The 22,861-nt window shown below is 46.9% G+C and overlaps 1 protein-coding gene across 2 annotated transcripts in view; it reads left to right on the top strand.

Moving 5' to 3' along the window:
* Positions 1-22,861, top strand: part of LOC118782633 (chloride channel protein 2-like) — a 109,693-nt gene that overhangs the window by 39,352 nt on the left and 47,480 nt on the right. The window contains exons 3-4 of one of the 2 annotated variants that reach the window (XM_036536031.1): positions 11,012-11,053; positions 21,499-21,630. In XM_036536031.1, the coding sequence (XP_036391924.1) occupies positions 11,012-11,053; positions 21,499-21,630 (174 nt within the window). The remainder of the gene's footprint in view (positions 1-11,011; positions 11,054-21,498; positions 21,631-22,861) is intronic. The other variant, XM_036536032.1, reaches the window with a different exon arrangement.

Raw genomic sequence — 22,861 nt, 5'->3', positions numbered from 1 at the left:
TTAATGTTGGAGGGTTGCCCAGGGCAACCAAATATCATTGATCAAGAGAGTTTGTAATTGACAGTACTACTGCCAGTCAATACATGAACACTGTGATTGGAGTAGTCAGCATATCTCTGATTTGCCCACTTATCTTGACTCAGGCAAGCACTTTGAGACACCACTCTGCTAACCAAGTCACAGTTTGCAGCGTTGTTAAGTGAAAAGTCCTTGCTAGTGACACATTTTATTTTTTCTCTACATCTTTTTGAATTGAATTTAATTCATTAGAAAAAGAGTACTGTGTTTGTTACTTTACAATGGTAGATTGAATTGTAATTGAAGTTGAATTGTGATGTCTTTAACTCAACTGAACTACTAGCAATAGCAAGCAAGCTAGCTAGGAAATGTGTCTATGATTTGCTGCTTCCCCAAGAGAAATGGAATTATTTATTGTGTTGGTCTGCACTGTGATGAGGCCATCTCATTTTATTTTGCTTGTGAACATGGGTTTGTATGTAGCTAGCTGGCCCACATACAAGCTACCTTAAATTTTGCTTGGTTGAGGTGCTGATTTTTGAGAAATGTGTGCATATTGATGAGGTTATCTGCAGTCAAATAGGTTCTCTGATATGTAAAGCACTACACATTATTGTGCTTTTCTACTCATGTAGGCTAACTAAGAAATTGCTTAAATATACAGTATCCCCTTGTTAGTGGTATAGGCAGTTGCCATTTGATGACCTTGATTTGTATTGTAAAGGGGAGATTTGAAGCTGAGGAGAGAAATAGAGCCTACAAGTCTCCAGTTTTCTTCAAACAGTCTCACGAAGATGAATATTGTTTTATAAATTTCCAAGTGTTATTGGCCCAAAGAGAACAATAAAAGTGTGGATGCACTTATAATGCAATAAAACAGGACAGCCAGGCAACCACATTTCAAAATAAGCATCGAGCCCTCATTTTGGTGTCTCTCCGATCATGGCTCCATCATCCCTTTCTGCTTTATTTTTGTTGGGATTTTTTTCTACACTCCTTGTAATCCATTCATAACCATGACAAACAGGCAAATCCCTCAGAAAGGAAAGGAGGGATGAGGAAAGAAGAAGGAATGAGAGACTGGCTCTAATTTGGTGGTAGCCCTAAGAGGGGAGAATCTGGGTTTGCGCAGGTTGGTCTCTGTGTGTGTGTGTGTTTGGGGGGGGGGCGTGCTGGGTAAACCCTCTGATCAAATGCAAACAAACTGTGCAGATCCTGGTCCTGCTCTCAGACACACTAAACTCTGTCTGTGGCGTCTCCTGCATTCTAACCAGCGGCGCCTCCGTCAGGATACCCCCAGCCCCCACCAGCCCACACCTGCTCCTCTGTTTGTCTTTCCTCCGATGCTCTGCAGAGAGAGGGAGTAGAGGTAATCCCTGCGAAGGAGACTGCAGACTGAGGGAGAGAGAGCGGGTAGAGGGATGGAGGGAGGGATGGCTCTTCACTGAACAGCCATCAAAAGGAGCACAATTAAACAGGAACAAAACAGAAGAAATTTAAAAACCTACACAAACACCCCCAGACAAAAGAAAAACTGCATAGTTCTTTACTTCTTTAAAATTCTTTGTTCTTTATGCATGCTCTTATTAGTGAAAGTAAAAATAGAGGGAGAATAAAAAAGAGCGGGAGAAAAATGGAATGAACAAAGTAGTAAGGAGAAAAGGCAGAGAGAGGGGGAAGAGGGAGGAAAAGAGATGGCTGGAGAGAGGGGTGTAAGGATAGGGGGGTAATATGGAGGGATGCATAGGGCAGAAGGAGAGAGAGTGATAGATGTGAAGAGGGAGATAGGGAATGTGAGACAGGCTTATTCAGGTGAGAGTAATATTCTTCCCTTGGTCCAAAGCCCACTCCACTTGAGGGGCTCATGAAAAACAGCTGAATCTCACAGAATATTACAGCTGCTCTGTGTGAGGACTTGCCTGTGTGTGGAGAGGCTGATAGGACATCATGGCTAGAGAGGAAGCTGAATTCAAAGGGGAATATGACATCTAGACAACCTAGACCAGAGGCAGAGACATGAATTGACTGCTTTAAGTTATTATAAATGCCTGTCAGTGTTTAGTTAAAGTATTGTAAAAATCAAAAAGTGAAGCTTGTAAATAAAAAAATAAGAATACAGATATTCACAGATCTAAACTAATTCCACACTTTACTTACGTGGCTCAGAATAGAGCAATATTATATATCATTTGGGAAGTGTAGTGATCTGAGAATTTGAGAAGACATAAGACATATTCTGCTGCAGTCCCGGGTAACTCTTATAACTCACGTGTTGTTGTTTCAGGTGTCCTCTTTGTCTGCCTGTGTGGGAAGGGCTTCATTTGTGGGTACTTGAGATTTTTCGCGTTATTGTTCTAATGGCTGTGACTAGCAAGGAGTCCCTGGGTGTACATCACAGAAAAGAACACATTGATTTGATTATGTGGCTCTCAGACAATAACCTTTTTTCTGTTAGTAGGTTCCTCGTAATTGGATGGATGTTTGTTGGATGCGTCATAATCACTCGGTGGGAGAGGCGTTATTGTGCGGATTATTCACTGAAGATGAAAGCTCTGTGAAACTGGCCTGCATTCAGTTCTATCATTTGTACCAGAGTGGACCCGCAGGAATGGTCAAAAACTATAGCAGCGCTATAGCAGTAGAACTGAAACACCTTTATTCGTTTCAGATGTAGAAATGTCTGTCTAATCTCTGTCGCATCAGTTTACCAGCAGGGGGCAAAGTCATTCTTTGGTAAGGGAGAGTAGGGCTGGAGGGGAGGGAGGAGAGAACGGCAGAAGGAGAGAGTGCTGTTGCCCTGTGACTGACAGGTCTGTGACATCACAGTGTACTGTAGCCGGAGATCCCAGAAATGAAATCTCAGCTGCAGTGATCCGGTAACGGCGGGTAAATTCTTCATGGAGGGTCAAGGTGCTGCATTGAGAGAGGTTGCGCGAGGGTTAAAATTGAAAGTACTTGAGGTTCCATACAGTCTGGGATGTGTGAACTGAGAATCACCTAAGGGTGTGGCCCCACCTTCTCACTGGTGCACCCCTGCATGCGAGGTGGCGCCATTCATGGATAAAGGGCGGGGTAGGGATGCATGTACAGAGAGCTGCAAGCAATGCTCTGTACCTGAATATGATTCATTTCCATGTCAATTGGCCTGAATTGTTTTTCTGTGGACTGTACGGAACAGAATGGATCCTGGTACCTTTGCTGTTGTGGGCCAAAGACACAGAACCTTGGTAACTCAGAATGCCTTGCAGCCATGCCACTCCAGTGAGTGCTGGAATCAGTCAATCATACTGAAGGAATCTGACAGGAGTTCTGCTAACTTTTGAGTTTCTAAAGATTTCGCGTCCTTCCTGCATCCTCCCTGCCTGTGTGTGAGTGTCCGTCTATATTTAGCGAGATGTAGGAAGTCGTCGCGGTGAATGCGCGTTCAGGGGTGTACACGGAGCGACGGTTTATCGCCACGCTCCGTCTGGTCCCCCTCATCCCCTCCCCCACACAGCATGGCTCAAACAGAGCGGCAGAATGGAGCCATTTAAGGAAACGGGGTGCTCAGCGGATTGTTCTGTAATGAAATCTGTTGAAAGTACTCAGCCATGAGGAGCGCATGAAATATTTACAGGTACAAGCGTCGGCACCAGCCGGCCACTCAGGAGGCTGCAGTGATTCGCCAGCCGAGGTGGGCGGGTGCTGCTGCGGTATTTGCCGGGTACAGCTGTTCCTTTTTGCTGGTAGGGTCCTCAACAGGGCGGTAGCAGGTGTGGTTGTGGAGGGGGTTATGGACAGGTGGACATAGGACATAGGTGACATGCTGCTGTGCACTCATCAGGGGAGAGTCTTTTTGGGCTGTGTGGCCCCCCGCACCCCAAGGCGGTGGCACCCTGCTGCCCCTGCCTCCTCACCGCCCCCTGCTGCTCAGCTCCAATTGGCTGAATCTCTCTTGGCACTTTCTTTCCCCGCAGGCGGGAGAAGTTTTATCCTCCCACAGATCTGTCTAAAACTGGCATGTGGTCCCGGAGATGCCTGCCTCACGTGGCTCTGCACGGAGCAGCGTGGACCCCATCCGGGTCACAGCCTGTCCCCTCTCCCTCTGTGGACCTGAGCCAGTGACGTGGGTTTGTGTACAGAACACGAGGAAGCAGAAGTCAATCAGCAACCCATTACACACTCATTAAGGCTATAAATAATAAAGCCCATGATGTGGTCTCTTTCCCTCTTCTCTCTCTCTCTCTCACACACACACACACACACACACACACACACACACACACACACACACACAGACACTCTCTCAAATGCAGACCCTGTTTGACTCTGCTCCTCACCAACAGGTGTGATGTCAGTGGGAACACTGCATGGCGCCACAGGTCACCATGGATACGGGCCAACACCGGGCAACTATGCACAGTCCTGTGCTCTCTCATTTCGCTATCTATCTCTCTCAGGCCCTTTGCTGTTTCTCTCTCCCTCTCCCTGTCTCTCGCTCCCCCTCTCCTTCTCCCTCTGCCTCTCTCTCTCTCTCTCTCTCTCTCTCTACTGCCTCAGATTACTAGGTGGGTAGCAGGGGCAGGAGGTAGATGGACAAATTAGTTGTCATGGAAACTGTGCGGGCCTGACAGATGACGGGATTGTGCCGCTGTGCGCGCGGCGCAGCGGTGCTGTGGGGGGGACATATTGAACACGGCACAGCTGATCTGCTCCTGTTTTCCCTCTGATTAACCCAAGACCGCAGCTCCTGCGCTCTCTCCCGCGCTCTCTCCCGCGGTCCCCCTCGCTCCCCTCCCTCCGCCCGTCTCTCCGGGGGAAGCAGCAAGGTGGAACAGGACACCACCTTTCTCTCTCCCGCTCTCTCTCCTGTCTTTGAGCTCAGTTCAGTTCAGTAACTTTTATTAACGTGATAAAGATTCATTTGCATTGGCAAAACAAAATGAGCATGCTTTTCTGGGATGCATACAGTACACGTGAATACATACACTTACATAAATGGTAGAATGATTGAATGATGAATGAATGTAGAAATGATACAATAGATCAGCCCCCCCTCTCTCTCCTTGCCTGGAGCTCAGTTAGAAATACAACACAGACATCATTTGTAAATAACTAACATTGCTTCCTTTTGCCTTGGCCAGAAGGGATGCTGTCTGAGAGTCTGTATGCATGTGTCTGTTTGTGTGTGTGAATGTGTGTGTATGTATGTACAGTATATGTGTGTGTATCTGTATGTGTGTATCCATGTGTGTGCTCGTGTGTATGCTTGTATGTGTGCATGTGTGTGGAAGCCGCCACGCCTGTGATGTGATGTGATGTGAGGTGAGAGCTGGTGCTGAGAGACACTGAGTGAAGCTGACAGTGTGGCATGTCTGTCAGCCCCCCTGTCCGTGGCACAACAGCAGTGCTTTCCCTGCTGGATGCATCCGGAGCATGACCAGACCTCCCCTCCTCACGCTCTCCTTTTAGTGTCCCTTCCAGTCTAGCTTGCTGTGTTTGCCTGGGCAAGTGTCTGCCTGCATGATGTGTGAGACTGCGCAAGTGTGTCTGAATTCCTGTGTGTCTTTGTGTGCATGCGCGTGTGTTTGTGTGTTTGTGTGTTTGTGTGTGTGTGTGTGTGTGTGTGTGTGTGTGTGTGTGTGCGCAAGTGTGTCTGAGTGTGAGCAAGACTGCTGTGTGTGTTTGCATGAATGTGTGTGTCTGTCTGTCTGTGTGCGTATGTCTGTGTCTGTGTGTGTGTGTGTGTATGTGTGTGTGTGTGTGTGTGTGTGTGTGTGTGTGTGTGTGTGTGTGTGTGTGTGTGTGTATATGTCTATGTGCGTGTGTCTGTCTGTCTGTTAGTGGTAGGCCTCCCTGGGTCCAGGAGAAATGTCAAACTGTGACGGCAGCAGGCAGATCAGATGTAATTTGGTTCCCAGAGCCATCAGCTGGGGGCCGTCTCCGGCCCCATGCAAACACGCAGCTGTGCCCGTGTGACGCATAACTGTCACAATTACACAAGTCACCAACGTCCCCAAGCTTCAGTCTCATCTGCTCTGTCAGACTCCCCCCAAAAATCCCTCCGCCCTTTCTTAGAAAGCGTCCCGGATTTGTGTGTTTTGACAGTAGGCGGGAGTCTGTGTGTGGGGACATGGTGGGCCGGACACTGATGGATTGTGACATACTGTCATCCTGTCATCTAATGGGTCTCGTTGTGCTCGCTGTGTGTTCTGAGAGGGAGAGCACAGATTTGTATAAGCCTTGGGTGTGAGGTCCCTGATGAAGACTGTAATCTGAGAGCAGGCTAATCTGCCAGTATAAAACAGTGCCCCATGCCTTGCACACACACCTTCCTGTCACGTGAATCACCTGTGTTTCGTTGTACGCGTGAGCGCCAGCGTGCACGTCTACGGTATTGGCGTGCTGACTCTCGCGTGCTGACTCTCAGGTGTTGGCGGAGTGCCAGCGATGAGGCGGTAGAGGCACGTTGGTTGTCTCCGCTGAGGGAAGACGATGCTGATGCATTATTCTGTTTGTTCAGTCCTACGCTCTTAAATACCTGCGCCGGAGCTGTTAAACACTAATCAGCACTGATGTCTTAAACTAGCCGTCCCGCCAGCCTGGCTTTGCGTGCCTGTGTTCCTTTCAGTTCTTCCTCTTGAAGTCCAGCGCAGCATCATGTCTCCTCTGCCAGTCCCTGGGGGCTCTTGTCCTTATCTTTTTTTTTATTTGTCCCAAAAGTTGACACGTTTGGTTTTGTTGTGTCCTGCGCTGACCTGAGTTCTGAAGTTAAGAAATGCAGTGCGGAAGTGACCACAGGAGCAATGAATGAGTGGGGACTCAGGACACTGCTCTGTAGGGGGACCACTGAAATGCATTTATCCACTGCAAAAATGCAGTGTGTAAGAAAGAAGCACATAGTGGAGCTGTGATAAGATACAGAACAGGGACGATAGTGTGGGCTTCTGTGTTTATTTGCATCCTAACCCTGTGAGCAGTTAGAACTAGTACTATCTATATATTCTCAATGTTTAGGACACGGCAGCCTTGTCCAGACAAAATAACCTCATGTCCTACTTGTCAATTTTAAATCCTGTTCTACTTCTGCCCACTTCCTTTTATACTCATCATGTGTGCTGTTCCCTCAGTGCAGTGAAACACTTGTAAGCCCCAGTCCCACTGGTTTTCCATACGTCCCTGAGGCTTTTATTGATTTTGTGCTCGCCCCATGTGAATTCTCGTCTCAAATGTTTCCTTACTGTACCCCTGACCTTATTACTGGCCTTTTACCTCCTGTTTCTTTAGCACGTCTCTTGAGGTTCTTGTTTAGTTTTCCGTGATGTTTGGAGATCAACTGCATAACCTCAATGTTGACACTAGTTTCTGGGAAAGCAACTCAAGAGCTGCACATAGAAAAACCAGAGACTCAGAAAAGAAAAACAAAACGTTTTCCTAACAGTTGTGATACTACACAGATTCAGATTCGAATTCAACAGTATGCATTGTAATTTTAGCAGCTGTGTTAGTCGTTTCAAGTTCATTTAGGCGAAATACCCAGAGGGTGAGCACAGATTGTGTGCACACATGTGTGAGTGTGCTTGGTCATGTGTCTGTATTCAGATAAAGCCCACCCCCCATCTTCACGTACTAGCCCTCCCCTTGTGACACCGCCTGTTGCACACGCCCCGCCTCTCATGCTCCGCCCGGTTCCCACGCCTGCCCTGCCAGCTGCAGCTGCAGATGCCCACAAAACCTCGCTGCGACAGGAGCCATTTTGTTGACGAGTTTCACATTACTGTGATTACTGCTTTTTTAATGGTGTGTTTCATTACAAATACACAGCTGGGCTGCCAAGATGGCCATTAATGGTGATTAAACTGCATCTTTTCCCCGCCCCCCTCTCTAATTTCCTCCCTCTCTCCTTACTCACCTCACCCCTTGTCCCTCTCCCCCTCTGTCTTCCTCTCCATTTCCCCCATTGGTCTGTAATCCAATCCAATACATTTTGAGATCCATTATTTCCTAAAACAACACACAATCCTCTTTCTCCCCTTGTAGAATGGCCAGATTTAGGTTACAAAAATGATGTCTTCTCTGACTTACTATTCAGAAGACCCTGTTTTTACCTCAATTGTCTCATATTCTTGTCTCAACTTTTTTTTTAAACAGCACAGCTGTTTTATGCCTCTGCTTCATTAACTGTGATCTTAAATCTCCTGGACCCTTTGGAAATTTGCCCAGCTTTAGATGTAGTTTTCTACACATGGTCTGTGCAGGCAGGCCTATCTATTTAGCTGTGCCAGCCACACATTGCAGTGGCTGCATGCATACCCTGTCTACTGCCGTCGCTTTGGCCAATGGCGCCGCTTCTGCCACTGAGCATTGAATGAGTGAGTGGGCGTGTGTCAGTTAGTGAGTGAGTGGGCATGTATTTTGCCACTTGGCACTCAGTAAATGAGTGAGTAGGAGTGCAGGAGTGTTTGGCAGTGAATGAGTGAGTGGTCTTGCATCCGCTAGTGAATGTGTAGGTTGGAGTGGCTGTGAGTGAATGGGTGAGGGTTGGGATGTGTCTTTGTTAATGACTTGTGTAGAGACATGGCTATTTTTTATGCAGCAAATCGCACTCTCCTTTCATTCTGGAAGTGATAAGAAACAAACAGCTATCCTCCCACGCTGCTCTTATTCGAGTGGTCCAAATGCGTGTGCATGCATGCGAGCGTGGCATGGTTCTGTAAGTGTGCATAAGGTGTTTTTTGTGTGAGAGAGTGTGTTTTTTCTTAAATTGTGTTTGCGCATGAATGCTCTAGTGTGTGAAAGTTGTAGTGGTGTGTGAGAGAGATAAATATGTGTGATATGCTTGGGAGAGAAATTGGTGTGTGTGTGTTTCTGTGATAGTGTGTTGATGCTGCAGTGGTGTTTGTGTGAGAGTGTGTGGATGCTGCAGTGCTGTGTGTGTGTGAGACAGAGACAGAGAGAGAGAGAGAGAGAGAGAGAGAGAGTGTGATGCTGCAGTGGGGTGTGTGTGCGTTTTATAGAGAGTATGAGTGAGTGTATGTGAGCATGTGAGTGTGTAAGTGTGTCTTCATGAGACTCTGTGAGGCTGTGTAAAATTCTGCACACTTAGCTGTTTTGGTAGGGAGGACTGCAGGACTGCAGGCCTGCGGGGGCTGGGGGGAGGGGGCTTCCAACTCCCCCTCCTTATCTGCCCTCCTCTTCTACATCCTGCAAATCCTTGAATCATCACCACTGAAAGCAACAGGAACCCAGCTGCAAAGGGAACACCAAGAACACCACTCACCTCACCTGCTGTGTGCCTGCCTGCGTCTGTCTGCCAATCTCTCTGTCCCTGTTTTATACCTATTCACACCTCTCCACACCCTTTCCCCTTATTATACCTGTTCACACCACTCTTTCTGCCCCCCTTTTATACCTTTTACACCACTCTCCCCCTGTCCCCTTTTTATACCTGTTTACCCCACTCTGTCTCAGTGTCTCTCCCTGCACCTTTGTCCCTTCACCTCTTAAATATCCCTGTATATTTACAGTACCAGTCAAATGTTTGGACACACCTTTCTTTCCTTAGTCTTAATATTTTCCACATTTTAGAATAGAAGTAAAGACATTAAAACTATGACATAACACACGTGGAATTATGCGGTGACCAAAAACAAATCAGAACTATAATATTTTAGATTATTCAAAGGTGCCAAAAATATTTTAAAAATTAGATGTTGTTTTAGAAAGAAATTCATCCATAGGAATCAACTTTGCTATGTGTATTTGTATAAGAAACACATTTTAAGCGTTTAAGCCATAGTCTTTAGATCAAAATGTCTTTGAATGAATGTTTCCCATTAGTTTGTCCAAACTTTTGATTGGTACTGTACGGCTGAGTCAGCTCTCACTGGTGAAAAGCGGGAGAGGAGGAGAAGTGCGAGAGCTGTAGGTGTTGTCAGGCTCTCCCTCCCATGGCCCCTCTTTCCGAGGTGTGCCGTGATGCGGCTGTGTATATAGAGTAAATTTCTCTGTGAAATGCAGGTGTAACAAAACTATAGTATAATAGTTACAACAATCGTTCAGTGCCTGAAATTCAGCAGGTGAGTGTCTGCAATAGTTGGTCGACCATACATGGATGCCGTTTTATAGAAGTCTTTTTATAGAAGTCTTTTAAAAGTGAATTTTTAAAATGCTTTTTTCCTCTTTATGCAACCCTACAATGGAATCAGCAAGTGCTCATTAGGCTCATCTCACCTTGGAAAGGTCTGCAGTCATGCAGGAATGCTGAGCTGATGTAATCCTCTGTTATATGTTTGCATACAGCCAGGCTTTTTGACACTGCAGGTCCCACAGTTCACCATAGGGAAGTGGGTGCCAGTTGGAGCATAGGCATTACTGAATGACGTAATCTGAGAAGCATGCCCACCCCATCCCTGATAGAATACAGTCATTTTTCCATTGCTGTGGGCTCCTTTGGCTCACTGTTGGCAGAATCAAACCCAGGCCATTGGGTTCAGCTTGCACTCAAGGTGACCCCTTTGCCAACTGATCCACCCAAGAGCTCCAAAATTCAAATGTATTTTGTGTATTCCAAATCAAATCTCAATAATGTTGTATATACTGCATTTTAAAGGCATCTGTCATTTTTAAACTTCAGGCAACTATTCTTCTGTGTGCATTATTATTCAAATGGACATCCTAGATGTAATTCCCCAATCAATCTAACAATTCCATATGTACGAATGTAACTTTATTTGTCAGGGTCTCTAAAAACTGCATACTGGTGTCCCTTTAAAGACTATGGATTGTGTGGATTATTGAGGTTTTTGTAAGAAGTCTCACACCAAATGTGTAGCAATAGTAATGGTTGTAACAGTTTGGTCTGACAGTCTTGACATTGTCTCCTACTCTGTACTCCTGCTTGCCTGCATTCACATGATTTCCTGTGAAACAGAAAAAATATGCGAGAGAGAAAGACAGATGCTGGTGGAGGTGGCCACTCTTAACTGTACCTGTTATTGTCATTTGTCCTCAGGGTATCCCTACGCCCTGGAACCTCCTCAGGACTTTCTCTCTGGTAAAATTCATGTTGATGAATCAATTAAACACATTAAACGCTTTCCTCCCCAAACTATTAATAACTGCATCAATTAAACAGCAGTACCATCTGTCTGTGTGTGTGTTCTCGCAGTAGCAGTAGCAATCAGACTTAACTTCCGCGCCATGTTGAGTAACTCCGCAGGTGCAAGTGCGCGGATCTGACAACATGACCTCATGACCTCATGACCTCATGACCCCGTGACTCGCATCAGTCAGGGCAGGTTGCTTTTCTCTTTGCATACAAGGCATACTGGCTTCCTATTGGCTGAGACTTGTCACATGTTGTGTCTGGTTGAGTGTGCCTTGTGTGTGGGGGAGCAGAAGAAAAGCAACTGGCCACCTGTTACATCTCACATGGACCATCATTCTCACCTCTGTCCCTGCCTGGCGTCTCCCTGACGCCTCCCTGACACCTCCCTGGCGCCTCCCTGACACATCCCTGGCTCCTCCTTGGCCCCACCCCAACCCTCCCCTCCAAGCTCCTCACTAGCTTATCTCCTGCCTGCACTTGAACAGCGAATCTCTCCTGTAACCTTCTCATCACAGGAACTGACAGAGTGTATCTGTCCAGACAGAGAGCGAGTCAACACACATATAAACTAGCAAGCAAAGATGCATGCAGATGGACACCTGAACACCTACACACACACAAACACACACACACACACACACACACACACACACACACACACACACACACACACACACACACCTGTGCGCACATAGACCTAAGCACAAGCACACACATACCTTGCTTATTTAGTTCTGTTGCTTTTGTGGTGCAGGGCCTGTTGCCTGGGTGATGCTGTTATGTTAATCAGCCTAACTCTCTACCTTCTTCCGCTCTCCCACTCCCCTGCCTCTTGCCCAGCCCAGGAGCGTGCAGGGAGGGAGCTGTATGTTTGGGGGGGGTTCTAGAAGGAGCCTGCTGGGGGTTGGATTTGGACGGGTGGGGACAGCATGCTTGAATGGGGGGGGAGTGTTCAGCAGCTGTGCTCAGCGACCTTCAGTGCTGGAGAACGCCTCTTTCCTCCTACAAGACTTGCGCTCCCCAACGGTACTCTGAACAGCTCCGTAGGATGACAGTTACAGCGGGAATAATCATAAATATGGCGGAATACATAAATAATTAAGAGGGAAAAGATGAATGTCTTTGATTAAAAAGTGAAAATTGCAGTCTGACAGAGTGATCAATGCACACCAAACTTTCCCAAGTCCGCTGTGATGATTTAAAACCCCAGGCACCGCATGGCTCCAAAGTTTGTTATTAATGTTTTCATTAATGAGGCCTCATCGATTGCAAGGTGTCACAGCTTCGATTTGGCCGGTGTGGGTTTAGAGTTCTCCAGGGTATGATGTGAAAGCCATGAACACCGTGCTCTATGCTCCATCTCTCTTTCTCTCTGCTGGGTGTTACTGGAGAGCTGAGGAGGCGGAATGATTTTTTTTTCCCCAAACGGCTGTTGATTTATACTCCAGCGAAAATGGAATGATCTAACTAAGCAAAGATATTGTAAAATATGTTCAACAAATTTGCTCAAAATGACACTGGATTCATTTAAAACTGCTCTTTCATGCAGCTTGTTGGATGGCATTTTCGCACTGTGTTATCCTGTAAATTTAACCCTATACACTATTTCACCTTCTGCATTCTGTACACTCAAATTAGGATAAAGAAAGTGGTGTATGCTATGCATCACGGACCACCCAAACAGGAACTAAATATTTGTGCCTTTTTATATAGCTGTTTTGGGTGGGGGGGGGGGGGGGGATTGCAACCCTGTGACCCCATCCTGCACCCCACTGTGAGGAGAGGGGAAAGCAAAGGATGAAAAGAGATAGAGGTAGGATATAGATACGGAGAATCGCAGACATTTTGGCATCTGGGTGTTCATCAGCCTGTTCCCCCTCAAGAAGTGCCTGAGCTCCAGATGGAAGGAAACTCAAAGCCATCAGATTCACGTGAGGCAAATAGAGTGTTCTTTTAATGAAGCATATTACCCCCCCCCCCCAGCCCTTTACAGTAAGGAGTGAAGAGTAACTTGCCTCTACCACCACCAATGTGTAGCGCTTAGGTTATGTACAGCAGACATTTTTGCACCAGAACACTCACCGCACATTAGTTGGCATTGAGAAAGAGGGATTTATTTAGCCAATTAAACTGGGAGAGGATTAGATTGCTAGATTTGGAATTAGGTAAGGGCACTAGGGAACCTCTGCAATAAATGCCACGGGATCTTTAATGATCTGAGTGCATCCTTTGTTTAACATCTCACCCGAAGGATAGGATTACCCACGGCACACTATCCAAGTCCCTGCATTGGGTATTGGCTCTTTCCTTTACCGGAGGGAGGACGGCCCTTTACTGCCCCACCAGCGCCACCCGCAGCAGTAAGCGGGTATTACCAGGAGGCCTCCCATCTGTAGAGTACCAAGGCCTAGCCTTGCTTAGCTTCAGTCATCAGGCAGGAGAGGGCAGCAGGGTGGTGTGGCTGCTGGCCACAATGTTTCCACTGATCTGTCACTCACTCTAGGTGACACAGTGCAGTCCGTACTGTGGCAGTGTTCCCACGACAACAGACGTAGGAGTTCACACCTATGTTACAGAATCGACGCAGCCTGGCAGGAGCAGGTGCGAGTGACAGATTTGAGTGCTATCTCGACAGATGTACAGCAATCAATGAGAAAACAAATCCCTCCGTATTCCTGTGGAGAGATGCGGGGAGTGCTCCTCTTTCTGTCCTAGCTGGTGTGCCACAATAGCACAGCACAGTATACATGTTACTGCAAAGAAAAGATTTACAAGATTTGAAAGATTTATGTTGGCTTAAATCTTTTTTGGTGAAGTGTTGTTACTGAAGTATCTTATCTCCCACATCGTCCCGCTGAGTTACAGCCGCAGTGCAGAGACAGAGAGGCGGAGCCGGGGTCAACATTTTAACACACAGTACAAATAGGCATGTGGGGGGGAAGATGGCTGCTATACTGTGTGTGTGTGTGAGAGAGAGAGAGAGTGAGTGAGTGATTCACTGTTACTCAGAGCATGGTTGACATTTTTCGTTTTCATTTCCTTTGTTTTTGTTTTTCCCCTCAACCAAATAACTTTCTCTGTCCCGCTCTCAAAAACAAGTCTTTATTCACTGATGAGCAATCCTGAGTTTTTTTTCTCTCTCTCACCCCAAAGCGTACGCATACACACACACACAAGCACACACATTCAAAGTATTACTGTTGCTGATCTAAACCTCCTTTATTTACTTTCAGTTTTTGCAAAAATGTTTCAGTTTTACACCACTTGTCGAGTGTGCATGCATGCATGCATGAGTGTGCATGTGTGCGGGATAGTGGGGGCACCAGGTGTCCATGACTCTTCATTACCTGTTCCAGGTGTGACAGGCTGTGATGAGTGTGGAGGGCCTGTGAGAGGTTTTGCCAGGCAGACAAAATGTGGTGAAGGGTAGAGGGGTGGCGTCTGGTCCCTCTGGGTTTATGAGTCACAGGCACAAACTGTGCTCAGGGGAGGGGGGGTGCTTTTGTGAAAAAAGGTTGTTGCCATGACAGTGGGATTTTTTTTTTTCATTCATTGCAGAACATGTTGTTGGGGAATCGATCGAGCGCCTGATAGGTGTGTGTGGGTGAGAGGATCAGGGACTCTGCCGCTGCATTGATTGAGAGAGATCGGCATGTTGAGCTAATTTGCACATTTGTGTGAGCATATCTGAGAGTGTGTGTGGTACGAATGGGCACATGTGATCACACATATACATTCTCACACACACACACACACACACACGCACGCACATTACATGCACACACACAGGAATAGGCAGGCAGGCAGGCTTTGATGGTGCTCAGAGCCCCAGTTGGGGATGGAGAGTGTAGAGTGTAGAATGCCACAGGCGGTGGCGGCCCTGGGAGACCGGAGGGTCCGGTTTCCGCTCTTCCTCTTGCCAGGTTGCTGATGGATGGCCATCAGGAGGGGAAAGGAGATGCAGATTAATGAGGTTTTCGGAGAGGATTCCTCTCTCTGTGGGTCTCCCTGAGTCTCACGGTGCTGGAGCTCAGCCATATGCCCCCTCGCTCATCCTGCAGGGGTTTTATTACCAGTCGCTGCCGTGCTCGGCTCCCGTCCCACCACGCTGTCCGTGTGCTGGGAGAGCTGCAGGAGCTTTTCAGCCTTTGTACCACAGTCCCGCGCAGCTGACTGTAGATGGGGGACCAATTAACTGACAACCCAGTGTTGCTTGGCCTGCACATTCTTTGTGCCCCCTCCTTGAGGCATGCTTCCTGCAGGCCCGTGGCTGGGCTTCTACGTCGGGGAGCACGGCCTAAAGCACCCAGTGGGGGGGTGGGGGTGGGGGAGAGCATACGCTGGAAACGCAGTCAGTAAGAACACCCCAGGGAGTGTAGTCTGGAGCTGCGCTCTGTGAAGGAGGGCTTTTAATTGTTGTGCTCTTTCTGTAATGCGACAGTGAGGCCAGCAATCCCATCATCCAGACCATTGCTTCAGCAGCTGCATAGATTTCAGTTTACACAGATTGCTGGAGCTCTGCACTCTGTTGTTGGGATTTAAAGACTTGATAGGGACTCCACCCCCAGGCACACAAGTGATCTCTATCCATTGGCATTGCTCTGGTACCCAGCTCTGCTACAGATTAGATCTTAAACCCAGATAAGCAGAGAAGAACAGGACTCGCAGAGCAGTGTCCTGGCAGAACAGTGGGGAACATAATTAGCATATAAGGGCACGCGTTGTGCTTTGCACACAAGCTTCAAGTTTACATCAAATTTACATCAGTCTATTTACATAGATTTACATAAGTATCATGTTTATAACTACTAAATGCATGACAGAATGGGAGGGGGAAGCTGCTCTCCTTTCTGTTTTTTTCTTGTAGTTCAAAGTGTTTCTATTCTAATACCAACATTGTTGGCGTCTGTTGGTGAATGATGATTTGGAGTGAGTTGCTGGCCCCCCCTTGCCCTCTCTTGTGGGTGAAGTGGAATGCATTTGCGTTTGGGACAGTGATACCTGTAAGTGCAGGTGAAACAGCCACAGGGTCAGGTTCACTCAAGGACTCGGTCTTCTCTCCTGCCTACATTACCATGTTTTTCCTAAATCGCATTCACCTTTTATGAAACAATCATTCATTATCAACCTATATTTAATTATGCGGTCCTGTGACATATGGGTCTTGTCTTTGTTCCACTTAACTGTGATCTTGGGTAGCTTTAGGGTTCATTTAGGTGTTTAGAATAGGATTCAGGTTAGAGAGTTACAGTTACCCTGCAGCCTCAGAAATTTTGCTCTAGCTCTGTCATGCATGTGTACACACACACACACACACACACACACACACACATGCATGAAGATGGATCACACCTTGACAGCTGTTGATAAGGAACTGGGATTACATATACAGGTGCCTGGTGAAATGTATTGTTTCTCCTTTCTTGATCGGGTTGCCCTCCTCCCTTCTCCACTTCTATTCTTGTGTCTACATCCTCTAATTTGTGTTCGATTGTGTCTGATGCTTCCCTGAACTAGCATGTGCCACTGAAGGATTCGTTCAGGAGCAGAAGAGAGAGGTGTGGAGACTGCAGCTCTGTGAAGCACTGTGTAGGCTACCATGTGTCTGTCGGTCTCTGAAGCTAATGATGTTAAATCTATTCCCTTGGTAATTAACAATACAATGTCAATTTCAGGCAATTGTCCTGCAGTACCTGGGTGTAGCAGCCGGGAGCGATGTGTAACCAGCCCCGCTCAGACTCACCAGACATGTGGCTCAGTCAGAGCAGACCTCCTCTCTATCCCCAGTGTCAGATGGGTGTTTAATAGAGATAGAGAGCTGATGACCTTCCTCCTAATGAACTCACATCTCCATCTCTAATTTTGCATGGAAGTGTTGGCTGGAAATACATAGGGGTTTGCGGGTGTGGGTGAGGGTCTGCCTGGCTTTATTTCACCTGGTCCTCGTTTGTCCTTTTCAGCAATAGTCCATTCCCCCAGGGATTAGGTAGGGGGGTAGGAGACAAATCCAACCATTACTGAGACCCTTCTGATCTGTCAGCACAGGAAAAACACAACTAAATCACACACGCGCGCACACACACACACACACACACACACACACACACACACACACACACACACACACACACACACACACACACACACACGCGCGCATGCTCATAGTACCTGTGAGGAAACGCATTCTGTATCCATGGCAACCTCAATTAGGTGCTGATGGCATCAGTGTGCTTTTGTGAAACCAGTGGGGAACGAAACAATCAGAGAGGGAGTGAAAGACAGCGGGTGAGAGAGAGAGGGAGGTAGAGAGAGAGGGAGAGGGAAGGACAAAGAGGGAGGCAGAGAGAGAGAAATGGAGTAAGGTAGGGGTGAAGAGGGAGAAGGTGAGGCCTTTCAATAAAGAGGAAAATTCCAAAAGGACCCACAATTAGATCTGGCTAAAAATATCTGAATGCAACAACCCTTTGCCATGGTTCTCCTCTAGAATTACCATAAGGCCTTATGAGGACACAGCCCAAAAAAGTCACCTCACCCAGTTGGTCCTTTAACAAAATGACATCATTGGGAGGCAGACATACAGTCAATCACACCTTTATTTTATGGGGCTATAAAAAGTCAACACATTGGAGGACTGCCTACCCGTGGTGTGAAGTGATATTAAAAAATTAGAAGAGAAGGATATTTTTCCCCAAAATGAAAACTTCCCCAACCAATGTTGATAAAAATGTCCAATCTTGAAAACATTTTGAAAATTCTCCAGCAGCATAGTGGGCAGAATCGTGTACAAGGTGACCATTGGTGGATTCAACACCCCAAAAATGAAAAGGGAAACTGAATATACCCCTGCTCCGATTCTCCCCATAGAATTGGGATTTTATGCCAGTCTAGGAGGACGTTACGCATTCACAAGGCCTTTCATATGTATCTCCCCTATTTAGTTTTGTTTTTGGAGCAGATAAACAGGAAACACATTCTTGGTCACCTGCAGTTCAGACGGCCTGCACAGCCACTCTTCTGTCTCTTTATCTTTCACTCACAGATACAGATTCAGAAATAGACCCTGTACGCATACACACATACATTCACACTAACAAATTAAAAACTTTCCTTCGCACGCACGCACGCACGCACGCACGCACGCACGCACGCACGCGTACACACACATTCACAAATATACAACCACAGATGCATGGTTTGTGTTTATCTGTGATTATCAGAGCAGAGAACACCAACTAATGTTATTGACTGAAAATGGTAAATAGCCAGGCCCTTGATTTTCACGAGCATACCCACTCAGTCCTGCTGTGCTTGACAGTGTTTCACTGCACGTAACAGAACACACCGTTCAAACCCATTAACCGCACACAAAAAAAAGGAAATAATTGGAGCAGTTTTGAATGTCATCAATTTGACAGAATCGCAGGAGAAATTTGAAGGCATGACTGTGCGTATGTGTGTGCGCATGTGTTACACGTGTGTGTCATTGCTTATGTAAGCACTCAGTATGTTAGGTGTAGCGCTATAGAGGTGCTAATTGGAGCGAATGTGTAACGAATGCAAATGGGTGATGTGGCAGCATGTAATTTTCACCTGTGCTGTGCACTACTTTTTAACCCCTGCATATCTGGGTGATTCTTCTCCTTAACCAGCCCTCCTGCTAAGTGCACCTACGGTGCTACTATTGTAACAAACTAGGTGGAAAATGGTCACCTGAAATCTGGTTGTGGCACCAAAAATGGTCCTTGTTCTGAAGGAAAGGAGCTCATTTAAAAGAAGGGAAAGAGTGAGGAGGAGAGCAGAGCGGAGCTGGAGAGAAGAGTGTGATTAAAAATCCATCGCTTACTCATTCGCTGACTGTGTAGAAACTTCCGTTTATCATCTTAAGGACAAAAAAGAAAACTCAGAGCAGCGTTTGGACACTTTAAACATGACAGTTTTGACATCTTCATTAGTCTGTGGGAGATTGTGGTACTAAATTATTCAACTCTGCAGAGTTATGAGACTCACAAGCTGGTCTATTGCTCAGTGTCCATCCCTGCGATGTCTTTCTCATTTCCTGATTTCTGTCACCACTCCCTCCCCCCTTTTTCTTTGTCTCATCCTCTCTGTTTTTCTTAGTCTGTCTTACTCTCCCTCATTGGTTTTCAGTCTATCCAGTTAATTTCACAGGTAATTGTTTTACTTGGAGCTGGTGACACTATTTAAAGGCACACTTGTTGTGGATATACACCTGTGAGGGGTTCTGTCAGCGTTTGTAATGAAAGGATAAGTGTTATGAGGAGTGGCAGAGCTGAGCTGTAGACAGCTAGTGAGAAGCTTGTTGGTTATTGTGGAGGATGTGAGGTAAGCAGTGTCAGAGCCTAGCTGTGATTGGTGATTGCGGAGGATGTGAGGCAAGCAGTGTCAGAGCCTAGCTGTGATTGGTGATTGTGGAGGATGTGAGGCAAGCAGTGTCAGAGCCTAGCTGTGATTGGTGATTGTGGAGGATGTGAGGTAAGCAGTGTCAGAGCCTAGCTGTGATTGGTGATTGTGGAGAATGTGAGGTAAGCAATATCAGAGCCCCGCTGTGATTGGTGATTGCGGAGGATGTTAGGTAAGCAGTGTCAGAGCCTAGCTGTGATTGGTGATTGTGAAGGATGTGAGGTAAGCAGTGTCAGAGCCCCGCTGTGATTGGTGATTGTGGAGAATGTGAGGTAAGCAGTGTCAAAGCCCTGCTGTGATTGGGGGGGATGTATGAGGTAAATGGTGTCAGAGCCCAGCTGTGATTGGGAGTGTGCAGGGTGTGAGGTAAGCAGTGTCAGACCAAGTCTGTGATTGGGCTGGGGAGGCGAGGTAAGCAGCGTCAGCTGGGCTGTGATTTGGGCGAATATGGGTGTAGTTTAGGAGAAGCCTTCCATAAAAGCCTGACTCACATTCTGACAGAATTGAATGATGCCAGATGTCAGATGTCAGATTAGAATGAACTAAGCCAAACAAAGTATGGAGGGTGAAGAAGGATGAGGTGAATGTGGACTTGAGAGGGCCCCTGTCCCAGCTGTGAGCCTCAAACATTTACTCTATCCTCATTGCAGCACTTCACAGTGAGAGCTTTCATGTCCAGCACTGTTTCCTTGGTGGTACAGGACTGGAGCCTTAGGAGAGAGGCAGGGTGGATTTTATTTTAAGATGTGTTTTGAGAGCTGAAATGGGAAAACCATGGTTTGGACATCAGCAGGGATTCTTCTATGCAGATGCATTCAGACACATACCTACAGACAGATAAACACACACACATACGCACACGCACACACACCTGTCAGCCAGCTAAAGGGCTCTTTAAACATTGATGTGTCCCGTTAGTTGGGCGTTGAGAGAGGAGTACTGCGTTTAAGACTGTTGACACAGATGGCTGCTCTACTCTCTCCTCTTGTTTTTCTGGGGTCAGAGAGGTACTGTTTCAGTGTGGTTCACATGAGACTGGAGAGATAGAGATATGGAAGGAGGAAAAAAGATCCCTCACACATCCTCAGACCTCCTGCCATGGACGAATAAGCTGACAGCGATGTTGTTCACCATGTCTTCACCACACACCCAGCTGAGGTGTTCTGTAACGCTGTTGTATTCCTCAGTATCGAGCCCCGTCACTCTCCTAGCTCCATCTCTGCTTCTCCACTCTTCTGTTTCCCCATCTCTCCATCTCCATCTTTGTCCTCCTGCATCATCTCTCCATCTCTCCTGCTATTCCTTCATCTCGGCAGTAAAAACTCTTAATAGGAGCAGATGACAGAGTGGCCAGAGGAATGAGAGTGACACTGCTGAGATAATTATAGCTGAGTGTTTTAATGCTCGCTGTCTCCTTGCCCTTGTGCATGTTACTGTGGCGACAGAAGACTCCGGCTGATGGCCTGCAGGTTCTGTCTCACTTCCTTTGTGTCGCTCACTCTAAGCCCTGAGTGCCTCCCCCTGGTGCAGCCAAAGCACCGTGCCGGGAACGTGCCACTGTGAGACTGTGGCCTCTGTTTCATCTCCCCTGTCACCGTTCAAACTGACCCATGTGTTCTGATATTCTGAGCTCCGATGGTCACAAGTGGGTTTGCAACCAATCAGATCTTACTTCCTGTTGGTGTTATGGCGTGCTGACTGTGCTTCCTCCAGATGTTTGGCAGTTCAGTCCGTTATGAGCAGCGTTACATGTGCTCATCAAACTCTGATGGAAATGGAGTGGAGACCTGGGTAAGATCATGCTTAGTCCAGCAATGTATTATGGGTAATGTGCTTTGTCTTTGAATAGATCTGTGTGAAACAGTCCTTGGACCCCTGGATAGTTTTTGGGTAATGTAGTTCTTTATATGATGGAGGTTTGTGTGACAGTGCTTTGTGTGACATGTTCCTCCCTCTCTTTCTCCCTGTAGTCTGCACAGTGCGATGTCAGAAGTTCCTGATCTCACGCGTGGGTGAAGACTGGATCTTCCTAATCCTCCTGGGCCTCGTAATGGCGCTGGTCAGCTGGGTGGTAGATTTCGCTATCGCCATCTGTCTGCAAGGTGAGGTGGGCAAGGAGGAGCAAAAGGATGGAGAAGGATAGAAATGAGGAAGAGAGATGAGGGGGGGGAGATACACAGAGGCAGGGAGGGACTGAGAAGAGAGGAGGAAGAGGTAGCAGTAAATAAAACCATAAAGAAGCATGGAGTTAAATAAGGGAGTTGAGAAGGAATGATTATGTTGAAAAGGACAAGGCCACAGGTGATAAAGTCTGATTAATGATAAAGCCTCAGACAGGGGGAAATATGGAGTGCAGAGAAGAGAGGACTCTTGGCAGCTGTAGGGGTAGTAAAGGCATTATTTTATTGCTGTCAGAGATAAGGAGTAGAAGAGAGGTTTTCATCTCTCTGTGAAACTATGACATAGTGTGGAGCAAGTGAGAGGCACCCTTAGGAAGGTCTCCTTCCACAGGGGCAAGTTGTGTGTGGAGGTGGTGTTTGGGGGAACAGTTTGGTGCTGGAGGAAGCTAGAGGAGAGAAGATGGGAAGGGGATGCTGGGTCCACTGTTCTGTGAAGCTCATTAAAAGTTGTTTGAGAGGGAAAATTTCACAGTGTTCCAATTCAGCATGTTTCCATTTGATCTGTTTGAACGAAGATCCCGTGTAGTGCTAGTCCAAGTGGGAAGCATGAGTCTCATGTCTCATCTTCGTACAGGAAGTATGTGTATGTTTCACTGTGTAAGTCACTGTGTGTGTGTGTGTGTGTGTGTGTGTGTGTGTGTGTGTGTGAGAGAGAGTGAATGTATAGGGAGTTGGGGTGTATGTGTGCATATCAGTGTATGTAAGTCATTGTATGGATTTGTTTCAATGTGTTTAAGTCTGTGTGTGTATGTGAGAAGACTGTGGTGTGTAGGCCGGCCTGAATCGGAGGCCTGTTCTGCTAATACAGCCCTAGAGGAAACATCTCTCTCCATTATTTATGAGCCTCACATAATCACTGCTTCAGGCTACACTCTCCCCACTTCCGCAGTTTAGACTTCCCCTGCACCACTGAGCTGCAGAGGAGAGAGGGAGACTCAGAGAAACTCAGAGTTTCTGCAGTGGAGCTCTGGGAAGAAAGAAGAACTTGTGCCAGTGCAGTCGACTCTAAGAAACAAAAGGGATTTTAATTGTGGGCTGTGAGTCACTGCTGTTTTTGCTGCTGTTCCGGGCATAATTCGCTGCAAATTGCTTCAAACGGTATAATTGAAGAGGGGATAATGACAGCTCTTTCTTGCGAGAGTGCTGGTTGGCA

The sequence above is a fragment of the Megalops cyprinoides genome, chromosome 9 (genome assembly GCF_013368585.1).
Source record: "Megalops cyprinoides isolate fMegCyp1 chromosome 9, fMegCyp1.pri, whole genome shotgun sequence".
In the NCBI taxonomy this organism is placed as follows: Eukaryota; Metazoa; Chordata; class Actinopteri; order Elopiformes; family Megalopidae; genus Megalops; species Megalops cyprinoides.
Note: the sequence above shows the minus strand (reverse complement) of the source record. Positions and strands in the feature narration are given on the sequence as shown.